This window comes from Aedes albopictus, chromosome 2 (assembly GCF_035046485.1).
Source record: "Aedes albopictus strain Foshan chromosome 2, AalbF5, whole genome shotgun sequence".
NCBI classification, from domain to species: domain Eukaryota; kingdom Metazoa; phylum Arthropoda; class Insecta; order Diptera; family Culicidae; genus Aedes; species Aedes albopictus.
In genome coordinates, this window is record NC_085137.1 from 279,565,754 (window position 1) to 279,593,452 (window position 27,699).

The 27,699-nt window shown below is 38.5% G+C and overlaps 1 protein-coding gene across 8 annotated transcripts in view; it reads right to left on the reverse strand.

Moving 5' to 3' along the window:
• Nucleotides 1–8,934: 8,934 nt before the first annotated feature.
• LOC109417392 (protocadherin-like wing polarity protein stan) overlaps nucleotides 8,935–27,699 on the reverse strand; it is a 139,997-nt gene continuing 121,232 nt past the window's right edge. For 5 of the 8 annotated variants that reach the window (XM_029873149.2, XM_029873152.2, XM_029873155.2 and 2 more), the window contains 4 exons: nucleotides 21,336–21,405; nucleotides 20,353–21,079; nucleotides 20,214–20,284; nucleotides 8,935–11,860 (listed from right to left, as the gene is read on the reverse strand). In XM_029873149.2, the coding sequence (XP_029729009.2) occupies nucleotides 20,251–20,284; nucleotides 20,353–21,079; nucleotides 21,336–21,405 (831 nt within the window). In that variant the 3' untranslated portion in view covers nucleotides 8,935–11,860; nucleotides 20,214–20,250. Of the gene's footprint in view, nucleotides 11,861–20,213; nucleotides 20,285–20,341; nucleotides 21,080–21,335; nucleotides 21,406–27,699 lie in introns of all 8 variants that reach the window. The other 3 variants (XM_029873157.2, XM_029873148.2, XM_029873158.2) reach the window with 2 other exon arrangements.

Sequence of the window (27,699 nt, forward strand, 5' to 3'; positions counted from 1 at the left end):
AATTAATGTCAATTTCGTGATTTTGCTTTGGCTGGCCAAGCCATGTGGGAAATTACACTGTTGATTGACATCCATGTGCACAACAGAACATGTGTACGATGAACAAATGGAGATTTGAATTATGAGAAGAAATCCACGTACTCCGGCGAGACTCGAACTCACGACTCCCAATTCGCTACACGGGCGCTTCTATTCCTTCAAGCTACGGAGTCACTCAACTATCTCCGTCGCCAGTAGGCCTAGAACTGAACTCGATTCCACAGTCGCACGTGAGTGGTTATCTTCTTTGCACAATCCAAACATCCTTCGGATGGGATTAGATAAACATGTAACACATACACTGTTGTGCACATGTGTGTCAAAGCGGGAGAGGAAATTATTTTTATTTGTCAAGAGCTTCGGGCACCGTCTCCCAATCACTTATTGGCATAACAATGAATTAACTACATCGGCTGTTTTCCTACTCTCCGCATCGACCGCATCGATGTGGCGCTAGCTTCTATGCGCGAAAAATCGCTAAAAGTAAATCGCAAAAATATTGTATGGCGAATACTATCTAAAGGCAAATTCTTCAAAGTGGAACACATTATTTGAAAAAAACATTTGGTAGTGGTTGTGCACAATGGTGACCACTATTAAGCCTACAAAATATTTTTTAGGGAAAAGCTTTGTATTTCAAGTAATTCAAGTTTAGATGCATTTCGCCATACAAAATTAAATTGATTTACTCCTGCTGATCAGCTGTGGCTGCGCGCAAAGCGGATAGTCCATTAGTGTGCAGTCCAACCCAGAGTCCTTATAATTAGAGTCTGGCGGACTGTCTCTTTCGACCGGAGCCAATCGAGCATGACGTCATGGTGTCGTCACCGATAAATGCTACACCGTGACGTCATGCTCGATTGGCTCCGCTCGAAAGTGACAGTCCGCCAAACTCTAACTCACGGGTTCCCAACCGGTGGTCCGCGGCTCCCTGGGGGGCCCTGAAGCCAGTCAAGGAGAGCCGCGATGTTATCAAAAAAATGTTAAATTTTTATTCTATGTTGTGCAAATTTTACTTATCTTTAATTTTGTATACCGCCATCCCAAAATGCCACAATTTAAGGAACAAATTTTTAGTATAAAACGCCTTCAGAAGAAAACATTTTTCGGCTGCGCAGCTATTTTTCAACTACAATTCAAATTTAATATTCATGACATCATTGTTTACGAAATGTGAGTGTCGAATAAAAAAAGTATCAATGATCATCAAAAATCCCTCCCACAGTAGATTTCTGGCTACGTCTCTGTATCCAAATAAAATCGGTTTCGTTCATTTAATTCATTTTTTTTCTAATTTTTTTTATTGAGCTCCAGATGTTTTGACAATTCTCAAAGGGGGTCGCCACCTGAAAAAGGTTGGGAACCCCTGCTCTAACTAGACTGACTCTAGTCCGTGCAGTCGGACTCTGGACGGGTCGGTCCTCGGCCGACCGACTATGTATAGAGGCTTGCAGCAAAAACCTAACCTCATCGAATTCTCATACGATTTTTAAACATTGCCCTCAAATGTTTTTTTTGAGGGCAAGGACGGCTTTACGGGTCGACGCCGAAGGAAAGAAAGAGGAGACAATGCTGACGTCACTATGCAAGCGCTCATGGTAAGGGTGACCGTAGCACCTTACAAATGTCAATTTCTTAATTTTGCTTTGGCTGACCAAGCCATATGGGAAATTGCACTGTTGAAAATGCTTTGACATCTATGTGCACAACAGAACATATACTCGATGAAAAAATTGAGATTTGAATTGTAAAAAGAAATCCACTTAAAGTGTATGTGTATGTGTAGGATACGAACAATCCAAGATTGCCTTTGCTCTTGCAGTGGCATGATGCCGACACCCTCGCTCCATGCTTGTATCATGGGATCACAGGCAATCAAAGCATCTTATGCACGCTTTATCATGGGATCACACGTTATCGGATCATGTTACAACTCGCTATAAATTTTATTCATCACCTGAGACGAGACTCGCGAAGACGGTCTTCTTTTTCTCCACTTTGTTATTTTTTTCTTCTTCCTATCTGTGTTGACATTATGTTTTGGGCTGGTGGTTCAAACACGTACGTGACTGCGTCACCTCACATGCAGTGTGACTGAATCCCATTCACGTACAAAATCATGTTGAGGTGAAATTTTGCATCGCTAACAATCGCCAAACAAAGTAATCATTGGAATATTTTGTTTTCAATTTATTTTTGACAGTACAGGAGAAGAAAATGCTGCAATACTTTACTCGTTTTAGGTAACGTAATCAAACGGGCTACAACTGACAGCTCAGTTGGGCTGCACTTGACGTTGCTTTTTTTCCTCTTCGCGAGTCTCGTCTCAGTTCATCACTATTTAACCCTTTATAAGGCCGAGAAAACTAGTAGAGTTGTCAACGTATAATATCATGGAAATGATTATATACATTATTACATGTACAAAGCAATTTTTATTTGAAAGAAACTCTCAAAAATCTAGGTGGCAATATAGTTGCCACTGCCCGTTTAGCCCAAAAACGCTGGTGGCAATTAGTAATCCTACATTATAGAGATCTGCGGAGGCGGCCATTGTGAGCCAATCGTGCAGAGAGAACTGTCAAAGTGTGAGCCAAATGAACATGCTTATCGTTCGTAGGAAGGCGTCGTTTGAACGGTATTGCAATCGAAACTAAATAAATAAAAATTATTTATTTTTAATATCGAGAAATTGGCGGCATATGTATGTTTAGTAAAAAGATAAAAATTTATTAATTCTGCTTTCAAAAGCTCATGCTTATGACGACACTTTTGTTGCTGAACTTGTCGAAAAAACTTCCATTGCTGCTTCTTGCTTCACTTCTGCCGATATGATTAGCGTAACACTTTTGCAATGAATTTCAGATTTCTTCAATTGCTCCGCTATTTCAACAAAATTTTGGAAAAAAAATTCTACCATAGTTAGAAAATGTAAACAAAACAACTTGAACCACAACGAAGTCACGCACAAAGTTTGAACATCTAGCTTTGTAGCAAGTGTTGGCAGCTGTTGTAAACAAAACAAACAGCGTTGCCGAATCGACGTATGTAACTTCCGCTCATCTCTATGTAGAGGATTTCTAGTGGCAATATAGTTGCCATTGCCCGGTAACCCCAAAAACGAGCTTTTGATGTGGCAATATAGTTGCCACTGCCCGTTTAGGCCACCAGCGCTGGTGGCAATATTCTTGCCACTGCCCGTTTAGGGTACTTTTCTTCTTTTGACTTCGACAAAAAGCTGGAAAAGAGATTTTAGAGTGGATTAGGGCTTAACCCATAATATAAACTGTGTTGTTCAGCTCATGTTAACCCATAATTTGATTATTTCTTAAAATATTTACCAAATCTAAAATTTTTCAATAAGTTTGAGCTTATTTTCTTCACGCGGTCAAATTTAGCCATTTTTGAGAACACAAATGACTCCCAAATTGTTGTTAAAGCTTTGTTTAGCACCAAAAAATACCAGGTGTTGTTGGTAATCCCAATTTTGCGTAAACCAAAAAAAAAGTTCGAAATAAATTGTTGCAACACAGATAAAAATACAAACAGTAGGTGGCAATATAGTTGCCACTGCCTTATAAAGGGTTAAACCACTTATGAACCAATAAACAGAATTTATGATTGAAAACAATGCATTCATTCACTCAAAATAATCCAAACGTCAATGCTACGTGAAAAATCACGTAAGCTGCCGTTTTCGTCACTCAACTCAGATTTACCGGACCCACATGGCACTCAAGTTGCGCCTTAGTTAACGGCACTGATGTTTGCAGTAAGAGCTACGTGATTTTTCACGTAGCATATTTCCGCCTACTTTTCACGTCAATGCTACGTGGTTGTTGGGTGGAAATGAGTGCTCCAATGCCACTCAAGAATGTAAACAAAAATTTCTAACCTAACATTTTAGTTAGCAAGCAGCAGCAGCAATCCGTCTTCTCGGGTATCTACAGGTGTTTTTATAACTATTTAATTGTTTGTGGCTCATTGAAAAGATTTTGTCGAATTTCAGGTACGGATAGCACCGAAGAACAAGGACCAGAAGCACCGAGCCATGGAGACTAGCGTATGCGGAGTTCAAGCCGAAGCTCATTTGTTTTTTCTGTTACCGAAAATTGTGAAAAATTACCTCGAAAATTACAATAAATATTCATATATAATTGAAATATATGGATACATTATATAAACAGTCTACTTATAAGTATATATGTACCGTAACATCACCTAATTCCTATCACTTTTTTGATTCCTAATTCCGTTCACACCATTCAAAACAGATGGGGTGAACGATATTAGCAATCGAAAAAAGTGATTGGAATTTAGGTTATGTTCCGGTACAACTTTTGAAATGAAAATATTATTAAAAGGATACCAGGCAATTACCATTAAGGACAAACGTCTTGAAATCCCAGTTCAACAGTGCATCAAAACTTCAAACGCACAAATCTCAAGAAACAAGCTTCAAACAACAATGCTATTTATTATTCTGTTCTTGCTCACTTGTATTGTCTATCCGGTTGGAATCAAGACCGACATTCAATCAAAAATTGCCATTTTCTTGGTCCACAAGTGTCGCAACTGTTTCGCATCTAGTGCGCTGTGTTGCTGACAACAACGGGAAGGATGCGCACTACCTTTGACATGATTGAAAAACGTCGCGAGTTGGGTCGCGTCGCGACTTGATTGTGCGAAGTCCGGTTTGGTGGCGGCCCGACAATAATAAGCTTAAAATAAGAAGCTCAGGTGCGCTGGTTTTGTTTACGAAGAGATTTGTGCCCTCAAAATCGTGAGTAGGTGCCAAAGTCGGCCATTGTGGCCGCCATATTGGGATTCTAACAAGTCTGTCCTTAAAAGCCTCCAGTAAAATTTATCTATACTTCCACGTACCTGTTACGTGAAATCTAAGTGACCTTGAGATACGAGGAATTGAGTTCCGTCACTCACAATCCACGTAGCTGTTACGTGAAAAGTGCGATGGAAAAAATTTACGTATGTTTTCACGTACCAACGACGTGAAGAATTTTCAGAGTGTTGGCATACCTTGATATGGACTTATGCACCGATGAACCGAATTCATCGTGGTCCGAGAATTTTGACACTAGAGCGGGGTCTGTTCCAATCAGAATCGTCCAATTCTGATTGGAAACGGCCCCGCTCTAATGTCAAAATTTTCGGACCGCGATGAATTCGGTTCATCGGTGGATAAGTCCATTAGAGCAACAAGAATGCACAAAAAGTGAATGATTTTCGGTATTTATTGAGGATTTACCGGCTACTTCTATTCTACCGGTCACTTCAATATGGCCTCCAAAGTAGCCGTTTTATAAAAAGAGTAACTTAAAAATGACATTTTTATTGTATGCGCTATTCCTGGTTGCCACTAGCTACTCAGCGACATTCATTTTTTGATAATCAAGTTGATTTTTATATGAAAACGGCTACTTTGAACGGCTACTTAAGTAACCGGTAGAATACAAGTAGTCGGTAAATCCACAATATCATTTCGACTTCATGATAACAGATGATAACGATCGCATCATGGCCGCACATGCCTCGCGATTCAATTTTCGCGAAGCGTAGTTTGTTATTGTGGATTTACCGGCTACTTGTATTCTACCGGTCGCTTCAGTATGGCCTCCAAAGTAGCTGTTTTACAAAAAGAGTAACTTAAAAATGATTTTAAACATTTTTATTGTATGCGCTATTCGTCATTGCCACTAGCTACTCAGCGACATTCATTTTTTGACAATCAAGTTGATTTTTATATGTAAACGGCTACTTTGTAACGGCTACTTAAGTAACCGGTAGAATACAAGTAGTCGGTAAATCCACAATATAATGCTTGACGACAACGTTATATTTATCGTTGTTGCTATGATCGCGCGATGCGCTGCAACCACCAAGGTTTTTATATATTGTAAGGTTGAGCATGACGTTTGGTTTGTGGAGAAAAGCAGAGGAAGCGAAATTTCAAAGGAATTTGAGGAGGCGGGGGATTTGTTTTCAGAATTTCTCACGGTGAAAAAATAATGGTCGCTCAGCCAGTTTTGACATCTAAAACTACCTTAGAATATGTAAATACCTTGGCAACCACGACACATTCGGGATCTTATCAGTTTCTCCGATAGATTTTGTTCTGGAACACCCTAATATACGTAATAAGTTTAAAATTTTAAAACGGCATCATATTCTCCAATGTTTTGTGGTTATTTGCACTGCACATGAATGCCAAAGCATATTCAACAGTGCACTAAGGAATTAGTTAAACCTGAACTTTTCGACGTTATTGATGCAGATGTGTCATTACATAAAAGAATAATAATATTTCTGAAAATAATGCCATAGATTTGAAATTTCAAGTGCATGCAGGACATTTTCTCGAAAGCATTGAAAAACAGATGGTCCGATCTGACTTAACGCCGACCAAATGTATTGTCGGGCCGCCACCAAACCGGACTTCGCACAATCAAGTCGCGACGCGACCCAACTCGCGACGTTTTTTAATCATGTCAAAAGTAGTGCGCATCCTTCCCGTTGTTATCAGCAATACAGCGCACTAGATGCGAAACAGTTGCGACACTTGTGGACCAAGAAAATGACAATTTTTGATTGAATGTCGGTCTTGATTCCAACCGGATAGACAATAATAAAGCTCCCAGTTTGGGCCAAAATACGACCGTGCACTACCCTACACAACATCACGTAGGTATGAAAAAAAAATGTAATATACTAGGTTCATAAGCAGGAATGTTCATAGTTTTGATAAAATCAATTTGCCGGAAACTATGACTAACATTACGCTTGCAGGGCTGTTACAAAAGTCTCGATTTGGAAACCGCAAAATCCGCGCCAAGCCATTTGAAATCCGCGCTGAGGTCATCAAATCCGCGCCAGTACAAAAACATGGTTTTGATTACTCAAACTCATAAAAAGCAAGAGTTTTTCAACTATTCATGACTTTTGTTATGCTCCAGACGATCATTTCAAATACTTAAACTGATTGAAGGAATCCTGAATAACGTTTCTGGTAGATTCCTGAGGAAATCTTTCAAGAATTCTCTAGAGAGGAATCCTTGAAATAACCCATGGAGAAATCTGAAAAATAATCTACTCTAAAAAATTGATGATTTCCGGGAAGAATCATTGAAGGAATCCCGGAAAGAAATGTCTGGCAAATGTTCAGACTTTTGAGTAAACTGTATGTAGAAAAGCTTTTATTTATTAGAAATAATAAGATGATAAGATTTTCTGGCCACACCACACCCTTGAAATGTCCTCCTGAGAATTCCAAAAGCTTCAAATTTTCAAGTATTCTGCAAAAAAAAACTTCAAAAATTTTACCAAGAATCTCACTTAGCCCACTACTTCCCTCTTAACGAATGCTCCTATTGGAAATTAAAGATAAATTTTACCATGACAAAAGAAGTTTACGTATTTTTGAGGATAATTCTATCAGAGTTTTTAGCAAAAAAAAAAACAAAACGATTCAACAGAAGTTGAACAAGTAATTAATTCAGGAATTTCGTCCATTTCGTTTTCGTGAAACTCATCTACAATAAATCAAGAAAATCCTATACGTTAAAATAACGCCATGAACCTAATCTTATGATTAATATTCTATCCAGTTATTCCAAAGCTTTTTCCATGGAATTCTCTAAGAAAGCAATCATAGAAATATTCAGGAGGTCTCACCTGTATTTTATTATCAGGAATTTCAGAAATTGCACGATTTAGATACTGTGTCAGAAAACCAATCATATTGATTTCTCACGACATACACAGTCTACAAAACCAATGATTTTATTTACGAGATTCTAATAAGCAATGTCTATCTAAAATTTCCGGTGACGTTTTTTTTGCAAATTCCACAAAAACATATTTTAGTATCACCAAGAAACCCTTGCAATTCTTTCAGAAATCTTGCCATGATTTAGTGTTTTTTCGAACCTTACACATTACTATATAAGTTCCGTCCAAAATTTGAATGTTATCCAAAAATTTTGCCAAAAATCGATCTCGGGGTTAAGGCAGAAATAACTTCAAGAAGTTGACTAAGAAGTTTAGAAGAGTATCTTTTCTCTGCTTTCACAAATTGAGCGTGTAGTACAGTGCAACTTATTTAGCACTCAAAACTAGGGACTATTAACATTATTTTACTCAATCATTTTCTATAACTCCAATTTGGAATGGTTCTTTATTTGTTTCTGATTGTGTTTTTAGGTACATGTTTAGATATTTAATGTAAGTGCATTTGCAAACCATGTCCGCAAAAACCGCGCCGAAATTAGCAAAAACGCGCGGAATCCGCGCAAAACGCAAAAACCGCGAAAAACGCAAAATCCGCGCCACCTGTAGCAGCCCTGCGCTTGCTTTCATTAAACCTTTACTGCCGTGAATCGCATATCAGTCCCATCTTTGCTGGATTTCCTATGCAAATGGGACAAGTATGCAATTCACGGCAGTTTATGTGATTAAACCTTGCTCAACCAAGTTAAGCGTTGAACACCTAGCGTTTGCATTGTGCGGGCCACTTGTTTTATAAAGGCACTCTGTTTTAAAAAGGGCTAAAAAGCAAAGTGCAATATTAATTTGTATTTTAAATTAGCTGTCCCGGCAAACGTCGTACTGCCTGCTTACTTTGTTTTTTGTTTTACATTTAAGGCTGTAGAGAAAAGCCCCAAAACATGATGTTTCATTTTTTCCCGTGTTAGTTGTTTTCCCGGTCGATTTTCATAATAATTATGATTTTCATAATTATTATTTTTTTGCCCAAACACGTCGGAGCCCTGCACGAATGCAATAGTGGAAGAATTTTTTAAATCCGTTGGCCCGTTTCCGAGTCTATTCGTGACATACAAACACCATTCCATTTTTATTTATATATATATATATAGATAGATATACATATTGATTAAAAAAACAGTAAATTTACATCATCCAATATATTTAAGGCATATCGTTCGAGTGTTCTGTTAACTTGAATATTAACCCTTTTCTGCCCATATATAGCATTAAGCATTGTTGATTTATAAACTATTTAAAAAAAATGTTTTACACATATTTAAATACACTTGGTAGTACATTGAAATAATGAGCAAGCTCTTGCATTTATTACGAATAGAAATATTGGACACTGTGGAATAGGGTGGGCCAAACTTATATGAAAAACAAATGCAAAGTCTTACTCCCTGAATCGGTTGTTTTGGACTCCCAAAAGCTACGTTCAAAATTTGAGCAAAATCGATTAAGCCTAAGGGGGCGCTCAAAGTTCTAAAAGTTTGTAAGGGAAAACGTGGTCAAATATATGCAGAAATATTATGTTTGGTGAGGTGAAGTATTGAGATTTCATTATTGATATTATGCCTTTACTGTAATTGCTTTACATGTACTGGAAAAACAACCATAATGTCTCGCGTCACTTTACCTAAAGTATAACTTTATTAACAGACTAGCGGCAAAAATCGAAAACCTAAGATTTCTGTATATATTTGGCCACGTTTTCCCATGCAAACTTCAAGCACATTGAGTGCCCCCTTAGGCTTAATCGATTTTGCTCAAATTTTGAACGTAGCTTCTGGAAGTCCAAAATAACCGATTAAGGAAGTAAGACTTTGCATTTTTCAATTTTTTTTTTTTCATATAAGTGTGGGTCACCCTGTGGAAGGCTTAATCGGCGTAAGTCTAGACGCTAATCTTGTGATGTTCTTTAACCCTTCAGGACGCGTGCCTGTTGAATCCTCGAACTGCACCGCGTTGTATACGACAAGGGAGGGTTTTTTGTGGTGTTGTATTGTTCGTGCAGCTGAAAATCGGATTTTTTGACACGCGAAAATCGAGTTTTCTCCTAAACCGTGTGTCGGACGTACATCGGGCACAGTGCGCTGGATAGAGTCAGGTCCGCTGTCCAGCGCACTACGTCCGACGTTAGGTTTCATGTATGGATTTTGAGAAAATTCGTTTGTCGGGTGTGGGGAAACTTCGGGTTTCAACCGCGACGACAATACTTTTTACAACGGCGCGCGCCCTCACACTGTGCTTACTGCCGTGACTATCTTAAATTACGTAACACATTAAGGAACAGGAGGAGAGCTCCGCAGACAGTGGCATTGCTGAAAAATTCATTTCGTCAACCACCTACAGCTCATTTTAGAAGCTGAAGCTGAGAATATGGTATATGAACAAATTGTGCGGCTAGACCAATTCTACAAGAAAGTCACGCAAAACCTGCTCTTTTTCGAATATTTAAGGTAAATGTCACGAACTGTCTTCGACAAATTCCAATGATATTCATGGTGAATATCAATTGGCATTTTTCGAAGGTAGTCCGCGACATTTACTTTAAATATTCGAAAAATAGCGGTTGTCCGTGACTTTCTTGTAGAACTGGACTAGCCGCACAAGTTTTTAATATATCTCGGGTTCAGCTTCTAAAATAAACGGTAGGTGGTTGAATTGGTGGTTGACGAAATGATTTTTTCAGCACTGGACAGTGGAAACCCAAACATGTTTTGGAAATCTCCTTTGAAGTGTCATTTGGCTTGAACTTGCGTCACATAATTTGTGTATGACCCCGGATTGACCGTATCTGTCAATCGATGTGTAAGCACACATTTCTTAATCAGTCACTAATCAATATTAAATTTTTAATATGCGTTACCAGAGCTTCTTCACCTACATACATCAGACTTTTTTTGATAATGTTGCTAACATAGAACGCATAATACTAATTTTGAATACTTAAATGCATCTTTTCTAAATAAAGATCCAAAGCTCGATAGCATGAAAATTAAACATAACCTTTTCTAATAAAAGCAGGGCTTTGAATGACATCATAACTAAAATTTACTAATAATAATATAATAAATAACACGTTTTATGTTGCAACCTATGAAATAAAGGCATATATTTAATATTTTTTTTCTTCGGTTAATCAGAACGAATCGAGCATGGCGTCACTTAGTATTATGCGTCACCGAGGGCACCGTGACGTCATGCTCGATTGGCTCCAATCATGTTTTTCTGTACGCCAAACAGGGAATGTTCTGACAGTAACCGAAATGTACTATTCTGTAAAATTAGAATTTCGAAAATTGGCGAACGAGAGTATTTCAACAGTCAGGAACATAAAAATACGAAATGACTAAACGCTGAATTACGAAATAAAGGAATTCAAGTATAATATGGTCTTACTCTGGGAAGAGTATTAAAATGCGTTTTTTTTAAGTACTTTACCATTCAAGCCCCGTAGTTTAAAAATGCACGCCATATTTACATATACGAAAGACAGCGCATAAAGTACGCTGCTTTTTGAGTTGACGCGCATTGCAATATGCAAATAAAATATTTCATATCGTTATAACATTTTGCGATAGTGTGCCATAAGGTTTTAAATAATTATTTGTTCATTTTATACATATTACAGATACACCATTATTTTCTTCTTTTATGGGTTAGCGATTTTTATATAACATATTGAAACTATCCTGAGGAAATTATGTGTACAGCTTTCATGCTATTGTGTAAATGTCGTCCAAATGTTCGATGTTCGGTGGCATGCTTCACGATAATACCAGAATATAAAAGTGGCGTCCAAATGCCTGGCTCCTGACCTATCTCGAAATTTAGAAGACACAAATTTCAGTTAATGATTCTATGAGATTGAAATGTATACTAGTAGCCTTCCAGCATGGTTTAAATTTAAAAAAAAAATCTTCAAATAAGCTTCTTAGTGAAATTCGTGCTTCCCAATTCGCTAGTAATATATGAAATTGGACTCCAAAACGTTTCATCTTAAACGGTTGTCTCATCGTCGTCGATATGCCCTCTGAAAATAGATATTAGAAATTAAAAACATCTGGGTTTGGCAATACACAGAATATACTTAATAAAACAAGATTTAATTGAATAAGCACACAAGTAAAACTAAAAATAATATGTTCAATTATTTCTATCTTTTTTTTTTTTTTTTTTTTTTTGCTAGGTTTCTAGCTGCACTCTGAATAGAGTTGAAACCTCTACACTAGACCCGAAGATAGAAAAGAATACGTAATCTTTCAGAAGCAGTTTGCCAGCCGTACGCGGAAAATGATATCCATTAAGACACTGTTGCCTACTGACTCAGAAAGTTACGGTAGAAGGTTGGAAATTTTTCAATTGGTCAGTCAGTCAGGATTTGCCTATGTAGTGTTATGGTCACACGGTTTGTGTTTGTCTTCTTGTTTGGTTTTGTGGTATGCTTCCGTTCAATATGTATTACTCCTCGTTAAGTCATTTGTCGTATGTTTGGTTTTTTTATCGAATCAATCGAACGTATGTTAAAATATAGTTAATCCTGGGTCAAATTGTTTTCTTGATTTCGCTAATCGTTTTCTCTGTGTTCATCTCTTGTGTCCTTAAATTATCATCGGTCCAAAACCCACAGAAACATGTAACTGAACTTCTGATATTTTTCTGTTGGTGTCATAATACCATTTCAGAGAAAAACAAAAATACGCCAAGTTGATCAGTTGATTGCAATAAAATTTTGAAATAATAAAGATTGCTTGTCTATTATGTATGCATCCCACTACAAATACTATGAAAAATATTCAAATTCGTTCAATTGTCCTATCGGTCCTGCCTAGATAAACCACGTCATTTTCTCAAGTGTAGCCTAGAAATGTCAACCTAGTCATACTCAAGTAACGTTGTTCAGTTAATAAAAGCAGTCAGTTTTTGTCCAAAATGTCACGTCGAACGCATTGACGTCAACAATGCGTTCAAGTGTTCGCACGTTAGCTTCGAATCTATCAGCACAATTAAGTGCTGCAAATCTCCTTCTCACTATTAGTTCTTCGGTCGATTTCAATTGCTTTATTTAAAGAAAATATGATAAACTAACATTGTAAAAATTCGAAAAAGCAACTATGACATCAATAAATTACTAATCAAAATCAACCGAGAAACGTGGGAAATAGAGCCCAAACAACATTTTGAAGTCAGCTGGCTGTAAAAGGTTCCAAAACCTGTCACAAATCCTACAATACTTTTATTAGGATTTGTAACGATCATCAAAACCTTCTTAAATCCAACCGACTTGGAACTATTGCTTGGGAATAGACTCTAATGAGCCCTGGCGGATCCTCCATGTTTTTCGAGCATGTCTGATGCATATGATCAGCCATACTCCATCTGCAGCAGCCGGTTCGTGATGAACCGTTGGAGGCGCATTAAAGTGTTAAAAGGTGATATGTTTCACTAAAGAACACTACATTACAATAATCAAAATGAAACTCCTTCACTTTAATACCGTCAACCCCTGCGAACTTGGCCAGGGTTAATATGTTCAATTATTTCTATCTACAAGTTAATGAATCTAGCAAGAAGAAAAAGTAGGGTAGATACATCAGTTTTGGACAGTCGGGTGTTTTGGTCATAGTGCGTTATTCAGTCTGAAAACCACATACCGTCAGTGTACCAGTAGCCGCTCATGACCCAATAGCCGCTCACTGTTGCAAAAAACAAGTTTTCACGCATAAATACCCCTTTCCGTCGCTGATATTCTTGGACAATATAAATCAAATGAGAGCAAAGCCATTTTATTCAATATTTACCAAATAACATAAATTTTAAAAACAAAACAGTAGAATTTTTTGAGCGGCTATTGGACCCAAAAAAGCTGTAGGAAATTTTATGTGTTCCAATAACCGCTCACGCAAATAAATACGTGAAAATTGTAAAAACTGTCGATTTTAGTACACAGTGTATTCAATCACTATTATACACTCCCGCTGAACAGGAAAAAAATAATTGTAAAAACCTAAGAGTTGCAAAAAAAATCATTTTTCCGCAAAAGTCTATTTAAAAGATGGCATACATTTGTCCGTGAGCGGAATTAGGACCACTTTGGTCTCACACAAATTGTAATAAAATCATACTTTTATGAAAAGTTCTACATAAGTCTTGTTTTGTATCTGATTGTACTTAGATTAAACTAACTTAAAATGCAAAAACATTACAAATTGGCTTACCAGTCATTTAACAGATGATGTTTTTCTGCAAAACTGGCCTTAGATGAGCGGAATCTGGTACTCTGATGGTATTTTGATTATTTAAGACTCAAGCATCCGTCATTATTTTTCGGAAAATGGAAAGCAGTATTTCCTTTCAAAATAAAAGCTTTTGCCATGAAAATGTATTAACTGCCTTCCATTCCTCATGTGGAATACAGTAAACACATTTCCATGACAAAATGTTTGGTGATGATGATGATTTCAATGACGAATTGTTCAACATTAAAGCAAGGAAGAGAAATTAATTTCCTTAAAAAATCAGCTCCCATAGGTATATTTTGGCCACTCCTATAACTGGCGCAGTGCTTCCATTTTGGCCAGTGCTTATTAAAATTTTTAATGCAAAAACTTTATTTTTGCCTGGTTCATGAAAACATTCCCGAGAAATATAGATTGAAAATTTCCGTAATGTTGGTTAATATAAAATAGAGGTAATCATGTCAAATGTACTGCCCATAATCGCATAACAGTAACATTCGACAGAAGTAGGCATTGGAGAAAATGAGACGCAAAGTTGCAAATTTTTATAGTTTGGGAATGAACCGAAATTGTAAACATTTTTTATTAATTCGTAATCAATTGTTTAGCAATAAGATCTTCTACAGCACTTCTTGTATGCTGGACCTATTGTCAGAAAATAAATCGGACTTAAGTATGATTGATGACACGCATTAAAACCAGTATATTTTCCCAGTGTGACTGTTATGCGGTCACATCGGTTAATGATGGTCAATGAGACAAAACGACTTGGTGTTTATTTCACAAATCCTAGAACAAACTTCAAAATTTTATTGAGGTAGTCGAACGTACTTGTAATTTGATGATGATCCCCGGTATTAGGTCAATAACAGCAAAATATGCCAATGTTACAATTATGCGGTTATGGGCAGTGTATGCGTGCCTTTTTTGTAGATGTATCTGTTGGGATCAATGAAATTACATCTGGCAACACGGTCCCGCATCTAAGTTGCACATCGTTTTAGCAGTGGGCTCACCGATGACAACTAGGTTGTCATCGTGATGATGTTTCACACACTCACACGAAAGCATCATCTGTCATCGCCCGCTCTGCAAGATGGCCACTTGCAGTCCATGTAAATAGTTCGTGTCGTGATATTATGTATAGTTATGTAAATATGCATGTTTCCAATAAATAAGTTTTAATTTGTTTCGTGTAACTCGTATGTATCATGTCCAAATGTACGGTTACAACAGTGGCGACGAGAAAGTGGGCCCTTAGGACCCCGGAAACAAATCCACGCGAGGGGAAAACGACAAAAATGAAGTTTTTCCCACGAATGCATCATCAACCAGTGTCATCAAATCATCCAGAGAACTAATCAAGTCAAGTTCTCTGGAACCACGCTACGCTATTCGGAACTATGTCATAGGAAGCACTCAGCATCCGTGATGTATGCATCACCATCAAGCAACATCATACGTCATCCATGTCACGGCTTCATCAACATGGACACCCGAAACGCCGCAGGACCAGGAGCACTCAGCAGTCGCGGTGAAATGAAATGCATCAATATCAAGCGTCATCACCAACGACATGCAAGCAGCTACCATCCAGCGTTTGGGACATTTCCATGTGCATGCATCCATCATCGTCTTCAAATCAACAAGGCAATCACAAGGATGCAAGTTTACCACAACCATCATCACGACCCAATCATCGTAGGAATCACGACGCTCTTCAGTGGAAGACCGACCGATGATTCATTACCGCCAAACATATCAAGGGGGAGATGTTGGCCCTAATAAACCAGCACCATACACTGACCGTAAGGCAAACGGTAAAACAATACCGCATACTGTTCGAACTGTATCCCAAATGGGTGGTTAAGCACATCTTATGGTTATCGTTTATGGGGATCAATGAAATTACATCTGGCAACACGATCCCGCATCTAAGTTGCACAACGTTTTAGCAGTGGGCTCACCGATGACAACTAGGTTGTCATCGTGATGATGTTTCACACACTCACACGAAAGCATCATCTGTCATCGCCCGCTCTGCAAGATGGCCACTTGCAGTCCATGTAAATAGTTCGTGTCGTGATATTATGTATAGTTTTAATTTGTAAATATGCATGTTTCCAATAAATAAGTTTTAATTTGTTTCGTGTAACTCGTATGTATCATGTCCAAATGTACGGTTACAACAGTATCCATGAGTCGATATTCCTTGACACGATATTGACTCATGGAGGTAATTTTTTCTATACTGGAAAATAATTTCTGGGTTACTATGATGGTCCCCCAAAAAGCTTCCCAAAGGATTTTTGTTCCATTACTCGATATTTCCTTGAGTCGATGGTCCCTTCAATATCGGATGAACCGAAGTAGGCTTCGCCGCGAACGGACGCGTTTCAATTTCGCTTGTCAAATTTTTTCACGTTCCCGTTTAAGGGTAGTACGCACCTGATAAGTACTGTGGAAAAAGATAGGCCAAGGAACGGTCAAGAAATGATTTCGCTGTTAAAATTTCTTGAGCGGTCCGCAGCTGGAAAGAAATGAAAATTGTGTAACGCTCGTAACGCCTGCCGGGCAAATCAAATGGAGCTGTCACTTTTCCTTGCGGAAAAATATTCCGTTCAATTATTCCTCAAGGAAAAGTGACATTTTTTCCCATACTAATCAGTTGTCAAAATTCCTTTGGTAATTAGAGGGATTTTTTCTGGAGTGCTTTTCTTACCAGGTGCATACTAGACTTTAGTGTTTTTTTAACTATAAATTCGACTGTCGCTGCGCCAACCGAAACTGATCGCGTGTGGTTATGGAGTATGCTGGATATGAACTCCACAAAAAGAAATCAGTTTAAGAATCTGGAAGAAAGTGCATCGTTTTGTCAGATGTCTTTCTTTGCAAGCAAAGAAGAAAAGTTTCTTCCGCGATTCGTCCCGCGATCTGTGCGGTACTTCACCACCCGAGTAAAAAGTGAATCCCTGTGAAGTCCCACGCGGAAGTGCCGTAGTTTCGTTATGATGTGAACTCTTCTCTCCAATCATGCCAATCATGAGTCTGATTTTACGTCGGTGCTCTGCCTACCGCCGCCGGTTATGAGAAAAATAAAATTAGATTTATGTGAAAGATTCGCATATCAATGGATTTTATTGTAACAAAGGTTGCGCGTTTTGTTACCAGAATAGTGTAATTCAGTGCTGGGTTAACATCGCTCGTCTTTGGTGAGCAATACGACGTCAACACGTCGCCATAGAAACGAAGACGTCACAAATGAATTCGGTTGTCAACATCAGGCCACCAGATGGACGTCAGAAATATCATTTCTCAATCAATGGGTCCACGGATGAACAAACTTAATATGGTGAGAACGTTTCATGCTTCTATTTAATATTTAATTATTACATACCTCTATTTATACAACCATATAATTGATCAAATCTCGGAGCGTTTGGTACGGTATGTCCACGCATCCTTCCTCCCCTGTAGATTCGAGAAGTGATCCGATTTTAAACAAATGCTTAAGGAAATCGAATCATTTCAAAGAATCATCTTCGAGGTAAACACTACGCAGTAGGCATGGCCGCTTTGACGCTTGTGTCATATCCTCGATATTAAGGTGGCCCACACTTATATGAAAGACAAAAATTTCGAAAAATGCCAAGTCTTACCTCCTCAATCAATTGTTTTGGACTCCCAGAAGCTACGTTCAAAATTTGAGCAAAATCGGTTGAGCCTAAGGGGGCGCTCAAAACGCTTGAAGTTTGTATGGGAAAACTTGGCTAAATGTATGCAGAAATTTTAAGTTTTCGAATTTTGCCGCTAGGTGGCGCTGTAAGCGTTCAATAATCAAACCCTTTGGTATTATTGTAGGTGACTATATGCCAAACAAGTTTGTCGAAGACCGCAAAGTGATCCAACGTCTGTGAAAAAAGTTATACCCTAGGAAAAGTGAGGATAAACTTTATTGTTATTTTTCCAATACATGTAAAGGAATAATATCAATAATGAAATCTCAATACTTTGCCTCACTTTGCCTAGGGTATGTGGTGTATACCACCCTTACGGTCACCCTATGTGATGCATGATACTATTGTATTATATTCAAAACAATGAATAAACGGTGTGAGCAATTGCTCTTCGGCTTTTACGTTTAGTCGCAACAAGACGTATCTCTTGTATCTCGTTTCAAGACAATGACAATTTCCCAGTAATTTGTAACTTTTGCTAAACATAGTTTACAACATACTTTTACATACATAAAAGTGGCGACGAGGATAACAATGAACGATCGAATCCGCAAAAAAGTGACTAAATTTAAATCAATTTCCTCCAGCGTTTTCACCATATACCGATTAGGCGGGCATCGACAATACGTATTGTGTTAGCTTCTGACGACGGATCCATAGATTCCTGAACAAGTTTACAGGAGAAATGATAGTATAGTTAAGTGCCAAACCATTTGCCTGTGCATTATATTGGGATTTAAAAAGAGAGGCGTTAATGAGCTAGTCCGTGATATGGGAAAATTCCTTGTGATAATGCTTAAGTTGATGTTGAAGTATTTTTTATGATTTTGTGTTATAGGAAGTGTTACATAACTGATTTATCTCTCAAAAGTGTTGAAGAGTAGATGTATGTCTAGTTTATTGCTTCAAATCTCTATACATTACTTCCAATGAAGGTAATAATTACGAATATTAAAATATTTATAGGCGAATTGGCTTTCGCATATTTGTTTGTTCTAAGAATCGAAACGCGTGATACAATGGTATGCAAATGGTCGTGTTCGGACACGTCCGCTTTTCAATGTAACAGGTTGTCCACACAGCAGCAAGAAAAAAGAATCACCGAATGCAAAGGCGGTCGAAATGATTATTTGTGCGACGAAAATAAGTATTTCTTTAAAAAGATGTACAGCGAGCTGGAAAAAGGAGAACTGAAGTCTATTATAAAAATAGGTTCTGAATTATATATAATATGTATAGAAGAGTTTACTAAAAAGTTCTGAGTTTGTAATTTATCCGTTATGTGTTTTGTAATGAATGTACAGATATTGTTGAATAAAATAAAAAACAAAGTTTAGGGGGGAGAACTGTGGTGTATACCACCCTTACGGTCACCCTATGTGATGCATGATACTATTGTATTATATTCAAAACAATGAATAAACGGTGTGAGCAATTGCTCTTCGGCTTTTACGTTTACTCGCAACAAGACGTATCTCTTGTATCTCGTTTCAAGACAATGACAATTTCCCAGTAATTTGTAACTTTTGCTAAACATAGTTTACAACATACTTTTACATACATAAAAGGGTATAACTTTTTTCACAGCCGTCGGATCACTTCGCGGTCTTCGACAAACTTGTTTGGCATATAGTCACCTACAATAATACCAAAGGGTTTGATTATTGAACGCTTACAGCGCCACCTAGCGGCAAAATTCGAAAACTTAAAATTTCTGCATACATTTAGCCAAGTTTTCCCATACAAACTTCAAGCGTTTTGAGCGCCCCCTTAGGCTCAACCGATTTTGCTCAAATTTTGAACGTAGCTTCTGGGAGTCCAAAACAATTGATTGAGGAGGTAAGACTTGGCATTTTTCGAAATTTTTGTTTTTCATATAAGTGTGGGCCACCCTACTCGATATGCTGCAAGCATCAATATTGACAAGAAAAATAATCGGGCGTAATCTAACCCAATTATTTTCCAGGATGCTTTCTTGTACTGGCTGCGTATGTGTTAGATTAGATAAGATTAGATTAGCCCTCTTCGGGGTAGTTTGGCCAACGTTTCTCAATTTTATTTTTCTAATTTACTGTGGCCCTAAACTAATTCATTCCAACGTTTCAATCTCTTCCATATCAGACCAGTAGTAAAGCTGTAAGGTTGGTTTGTTAAAAATATTAGATTTTAGGTGATTTCTATGAGATGCTCAAATTGCCCCATTGGCCAAATTACCCCGACTACCCCTACCTAAGTTTGGAATCTACGGCAAATAACTGATTAATTGACGAGAACCTAACTGACTACATAGACCTTACTACAAAAACAAGTTTTCACACTTTCTACCGTAACCTTCCGGATCAGTTTGCAACAGTGTCTTCTTGGATGCCACCCCAATCTAAGTGCGTCATAATTCAAGTGTAATACTAACCCTTACTCGGACTCTGGAGCATTCTTAAATGTAAAGGTTAATCCAAACTTTTTAGTCGATCCCAACACCATCTGTTTAGTAAAAAAAATTAATGCGTTTTAATGATAATAGAAAACTAAATGACTTACTAAGTACTTACTCGTTATTATCTTTAAGGTTCGTTAAAGGCGCCATTGGTTGTATTGAGGAAGCGTTATTAAATCGGTGGATTGCTTGTGCGGCCCCTTCGTTCGATCTCATTGTTGTGTGACTTGAATGGTCTTCCTCAGCTGTATATGGGAAATTATATGGATTTTTGTCCGATCCTTCTGACATACGATCAGAATCAGCGCCGTGTTTGTGTCGTTGATAATCATTTTTTAATAATGATTGAACACTTGACTTGAACGATCCATGCGCATCAGCCCTTGGACTATACAAATCAGAAGATATTCGCTCTTTCGACATGTAAGGCGATTCAGCCTTATAGCCAAGTGTTCTGGACCTCTCATAAAGAGATTCTTTGAAACCATAAGGACTTTCATGATTGTATGACCGCATGTGATTAATCACTTGCGTTGATCCGGATAAATGATTCATTCCTCCGCTAGTTATGTAATGCATTGGATCATGTTGGTGGTCTTCTTCATAATCTTTGTATTCTTCAGAATATTTTTCGTTTCCATGATTGCTGTACTTATCATTTCTCAAGTCTTGGTTAGAATAGTTATAACTCTCTTGAATATTTTCCAGTATAGAAGGGGGCATGTTCATGCGATTTTGGTGTAAATATGATGTGTCTGTTATATCTGGACTGGGCAAGACATTTGGCGAATTATGAGGGTGAGCTTCATTGTCAGATCCGGTTTCCTGGGACCAACGTCCAGCTACAAAATGAATAGCATAGTGATGGTAACGCAATACTGATTTTCAAAAAAAAAACTTAAAAACTATTTGTGCAACATAACGGTATCTGTATGAAACGTGACGTTTACGACTTAAATTCATGTATGTAGTTGGATTTATTCAGGCATGATGAGATAATATGAGGCATGATGAGGCAAACATGATATTGTGAACTCAGTTTAAAGAGTATTGAAATTTAATGTAGAATTTGAGTTAGACTATAAGATATATAATTACCATTCGTATTTCCCAAGTATGATTCAGGAGCTTGACTCGACCACCTCGAAGAATTGATGTTTGGAAAGAGCTAGAAATAATAAATTACAGATAAAAAACTTTTATTTTCATTTCATGTAACTTTTATAAGTAGGATGTTGGGGTCAAAATGACCCAGACAGGATCGCTGAACATGCACTACGTCATCATGGTGCGCCTGGCTTAACCCTGTATAGCACCATCACTTTTTGGCGAATCCGACCTAAACCAGTTCACTTCAATATGTTATAAAAGCGTTTGGGAAGAGGTTATAAGCATATCAGAGTACTAATACATTCTTATTATTGGTTCAATAGTGAAACTATTGATAAACAATCAGTAATTATTATTGATAAACAATTAAAAACTTTTTTTACGATTTCGATCAATTGAAGTGATTCCTAACAACTTTTGTTCGAGCACTTTTTATTCAAAGCATTTATTAGCATTTAAAACATTGAAAGAATTCATGGGCGGGAAGGGGTTAAGGCGAAACTAAGCATTTCCGCATTTTTTTTTGTTTTTTTGTTATAATTATTCTATATGTGTGTGATTTCAGGATAATCGAGTACGAGCAGTTCATGCCGTTCACCAGCTGCTGGGAAAATATCGATTGTTGTCGAATTTGTCTAACGAGGAGGAGGTTGGGGATGGAGAGTGCAAGCTTTCGTCCGATGAGTAGGGATTCCCGGGGCCATTGCAGAATGAAGCTTCAAGTCGTGCTGGGGAAGTTTTTGTGAAGGGACATTGGCAGATAATGTGAAAACGGTCGGTCGGATCGGGTGAAAGCGACGACATAAGGAATTAGGAGGAGGAGGAAACGATTGAGAATTCGTCGAAGACGATCGCTGCCAGACGCAGCCAAGGGAAGAACCCAGTCCGAAGGGGTCGTCGAACTACTAGTAGGTACAAGGATGCTTACATCCGGCGAAACTTCCTGGAGATACATCCCAGGAAAGTGTAAATAATCTCCGAAGGTGAGTGTTATTGCGCATTTCACACCCCACTGATCTCTTTGGCAAGTGTTTACCTATATATATGAAGGGGTTAGAAGCAAAGGGGTGTAAGTGACAAAAACCCACTTTCGAGTAAATGAGGTTTAAAGTTTTTCACCAATTTTCCGTCCCATACAAAATGTATGATGTTTCAAAGTCAAAAAAGTTCCTAAAAGATTGAAATCTGAAGAGTTTTATTATATGCACAGCATATGGTCACAAAATGGTCACTTACATCCCTTTGATTCTGGGTCCCTCATATATACCACTTGTTTATAAGATTTATATTCGAATCGTATGAAAGTTCACAGTTCAGTAGTTTCCGATTCGATAAAGAGTCAGACAGAAAGACAGAAATTCATTTTTATATATAGAATAGATCGAGGAATAGATAGATAGATTTATCGAATCTTGTAATATTATCTCTTCTTCTTGGCCTTGCGTTTCAACTGGGACAAAGCCTGCTTCTCAGCAGTGTTCTATCAGCATTTTTTTTGCTTTGTAACTTATTTCACTTATTTGAAACTTTCCAATAGAATAATCTTTTGCATTTGGACGCTATAGTCTGAAAGGTCTTCTAATATACCGTCAAGGCGCCATTCACCGTGGGGGCTCCATTCACCGTGTGCCTTCGAATATTTTTTTCATTATTTCCATATTATGATTGAACGATATGACAATTTCCCTTCAATTTCACCAATACAACACTAATGTATTGTTACCATGTCAAAACGCTCATTAGAAACATTTCAAAGTGTCATTTTAACACTAAAGTGTGTTTACATGAAGCGGGTTTCTGCTCGTTCACTGCATTCATAGTGAAAAAACGAAAACTGCGCTAAGGTCATTTAAGCGATAAACTAAATGTAGTAACGTTTTTATTCCACCAAGAAGCAATTAAATTCACATATCAGGTATGTATTTTGCATTACCGAAGTAAGTTTAACAAGAAAGTACGATTACTCGTACTTTTTAATTGAAACAAAAAGGCACGGTAAATGGGTACCCTAAAAATCAATGGTCTCCATTCACCGTGCCCCATATTGTCCCATATATCTAGAAAAAATCGAAAATTTGAACATTCGTTTTTCTAATAAAATCTTGCAAGTTATTACTTGAAATGAATTTAAACGAAGAAAATGCCCTTGGCTGGGTTGTTTTGATCATTTTTAAACAAAGTAGAATACAATTCTCATACACGGTGAATGGGTCCCTACTACCACGGTGAATGGTGACCTACCACGGAATTAGGCGACCCTACTACCCTTTACTAATTGTACTATATCACCAAGTTTTGTGAAAAATGTTCTACTTTTGTGGATATTGCTTTAATTTTAACCTATAATGAAGGCAATTAAAAGCGGCACCAACAATGTTTATAAGACTGGTGTCAAATGAGAGCCCTTATTTGCCCCGAATCCTCTTAGATCCACGGTGAATGGTGCCTTGACGGTAGTTTCACTCTTTAAGCCTGGAACACATAACATTCTTGTTTAAATCTTTCGATGAATTAAACAGACGTATGTACTGTGTTCGAGGACTTAGTTCAACTGATGTTTTTAATTGCTATAAAAATAATGGTTAAGCACGCTGTAATGTTACTTTTGTACCTCATCACCCACTAAATGCAACTACATTAGTGGTCTAATAACACTCAGCGCGCTTAGGCACGGTTCCATCATGCCGCTTATAGTGTTGCCACCTATAATGCTTAGTCTGCTAAACCCAGTTATCTGGCCAGTGGGGCATGGGAGTCCAAGCTTCAATCATTAATGCAATTAAACATTATTCGATTTACGGCATGATTGATCCAAATATTAGATAATTGTTCGATCTGTGTTCTTAAAATGTAGCCCTTAATGTAGCATAAAATATACAAGCTTCTAGTCCAAATGCATAAAGATAGTTCAGGTTCACTGTTTTTCAGAATTTTTTCAAGCAATCAGTAACAAAAGTAAAAAGCAGAAATAGATCAAATCATGCCAAAATGTTCATAATCGCTTGTAAATGAATTTTCTGTTTCACAATAGAAAACAATTCCCAAACTTTTGGATAGGACAAAACAATATGTTTCGTAATCACAATTGAAAGCAACTCCAAAACAATAGAATCTAATGTGTAATTAAGTCAGTGCTCAAAGAACAATATGAAAACATAAGAATCTTGTGTATCACAATAGAAAACAATTGGGTTCTTTAGGGGTATCCAGATTATTGCATAATCAGAATCTCCGCCCAAAAATTAGTCGAAATCCAAAATTTCATCATTTTAGCTGCCCGGGAACTATTTTTAAAATGCATTTAAAGTTTGTATGGGGATTTTTTTTGTTCGGGGCGAACTGTCACTTTATCGATTGAACTGTCATTCTAACCACGGAAATTAAAACTGTTTTGTTTATTTTACCATCAAAACAAAGGAATCGGAACGCAATAAAATCACGTTATACTCAGAAAAATAAGCTCTTTCGATTAGGCTAAAGAAAAAGGCAATATTTAATTCACTAAACAACCCAATTCCCAAACCATTGAATCAAATGTGGAATCAGTAATAAAATTACTACTCAAAACAATACGTTTACCGTGCAATTCACTGTTTGAAACCATAAGAATCTTCTGTATCACACAAGGTATCACAAAAGAAAACGATACCCAAACCATTGAATTCAATGTAAATACAGTACAAACAGTATGTTCTGTTTCACAATAGAAAACAATTCCAAAACAATTGAATCAAATGTGGAACCATGAATAAAATCACTACCCAAAACAATACGTTTACCGTGTAATTCACTTTTTGGAACAATTCGAAAACATGAGAATCTTCTGTTTCACAATAGAAAACCATCCCCAAACCATTGAATCTAATGTAAGATCACAATTCAAAATAGACAGTTCTTGGCATATTTAACAGTTTAAAACAATACAAATACATAAAAATCTACGGTATATTTGATACCCCGTATATGTATTAACAACATTTCATTTACATTAGAATCTTCTGTTTTGCGAAAAAACTTGTATGGAAAAAAGTCCTTTTTTGTATTGTTACGATACTTAACAACCTATACAATTCAATGTGAAATGCTTATTCACATTTGATTCTATTGTTAGAAACATTTGATTCTATTGTTTTCCTACTGTTATTTTAACATTGAATTCTATTGTGAGAGTATGGTTTTCAATGGTACTGTTACTTAAGAATTCTATGTTTTTCTATTGTATTTTTTATCCGGGTGCCGTATGGCCGCAGCGCCTCGACAAAGACTTCCTTGTCGAAGTCTTTTGTCTTCCACCTTCGTTCGCATGTTCGCGTTCTCCTCGTTGAAGAAGAGGCTCGCCGGCCAATGCTGTAGAGGATCGCCTGGTGATCACTGTTGGAATATTCCTCGCTGACTCTCCAGTTCATGTCTTCCGTAAGCGACGGACTACAGAACGTAACATCGATGATGGATTCACGGCCGTCTCTGCGGAATGTGCTGGCCATACCATCGTTGCAAAGCCTCACATCCAGCTTCGCCAGGGCTTCCAGTAGGCTGTACCCCCTAGCATTGGTGAGCCTACTACCCCATTCCACGACCCAGGCGTTGAAATCTCCTCCGATGACTACCGGCTTCCGCCCGACCAGCGTGTCCGTGAGTGCATCCAACATCCTGTTGTACTCTTCATCTGACCACCTTGGAGGTGCATAGCAACTGGAAACGAAGACTCCATTAATTTTGGCAACCACAAAGCCTTCGTATGAACACTCGATAACTTCTTGAATGGGGAATCTACCCATCACCTGTATGGCCGCTATCTGGGATCTGTCCGTCACCCAATTGCTGTTCTCAGGGGGCACCCGATACGGCTCTGCGATGATTGCAACATCGCACTTAGTCTCTGTTGTCGACTGCCACAACAGTTGCTGTGCGACGTCGCAGTGATTGAGGTTGATTTGGGTTATCTCAATCATTGTTGACCTGCCATCGCCTTTTTATAGGTCGGGCACTTAAAGCCTCCCGTCTTATGGTCGTTTCCGTCCTTCGGCTTACACAGCATGCACTTGGGTTGGCTCGTGCAGTCCCGAGCAACGTGGCCGTTTCCACCGCAACTCCAGCATCGTCCGGACCTGTCGGGGCCCTTGCAATTTCTCGCCTGATGACCAAACTCCATGCATTTAAAGCATCGCTCCATTTGTTTGGTGGCTCGGGGAGCCAGTCGCAACGAGCACTCCGCCCATCGAATTTTTACCATGCCAGTTGCTACCAGCTTATTGGCAATATCCACAGGCAATCGGATTGCCGCCGTCTGAGTGCCTCCATACGACTTCCTTATCCGAATCACCATCGGACCTTCGACGTTGCACTGCTCCTTCAATGCGCGTTTCAGATCATCTTCTGTCGTGATCTCGTCCAGATCCTTGACTTCAACCACCGCCTCCTGTGATAAGGCTCTCACATTGGCCTCGTTCTCCAGGGATTTGGCAACGAGCTCCCTGAACGCCGAGCTCTTAACCGTCGGATCCTTCTTGAGCTCGAACAGCATCTCTCCTTTTTGGGTGCGTCTGGTCTTCACTACGTTTTCGCCCAACACCTTCAACTCCGGGTCCTCCTGCAGTTTCCTAAGCAGAGCAGCGTACTTTGTCTTGTCCTTCGCCTCGACGATCAATGCATCGCCCTTCTTCCTCTCCCTAGGAGGCCGGTGGGTTTCTTTCTTCTTCTGTTCCTTCTTTTTTTCTTCCTTCTTCTTATCTTCTTTCTCCTTTTGCTTTTTTTCTTCTTCGCCTGCTGGTTCTCCACAGTGCGCCATCCATCATCACTCCGATTGCTGGCACGCTCCCGTTCGCTTCTCTGTTTCTTCGGGACTTCCTCTTCTCCTGGCGTGTCCCTGCCTCGTTTCTCTGAGCGAGTACTCCGGTGGCTCCTCGGCGTCTCCATGTTTTCAGCCGTAGGTCTATCCGTGGCTTCCGCCAGAGACTTCTCGGCTGTTTCCACTCTCAGCTTGAGCGCCTTCTGATCGCGTTCCGCAACTGTAACGGCGGACTTGATGCTCGTCACTAGTTGCTTGATCTTCAGGTGAACGTTGTGCTTGTCTTTGACAAACTCGTACAACTCGTTCACCCTTCTCCTCACTTCGAACAAGCTCGACTCTTGAGCTGTGCCGCTGTTCGAGTTCGGTGTAAGCACTCGCTAATTCAGGAATGCTAGCTCCCGTTGGCTTCCTTGAGGCTCGCTCCGTATTGCGCTACTACTCGTTCTGGCAGCAGTTTCCAGCGGCGTCACTGGTGATCGCTGCATCATTCCACAATTTTATTAGGATTGGACATTTGGTTATCGAGATATCTTTCAAAGAGTACTTGGGAGTAATACAGGA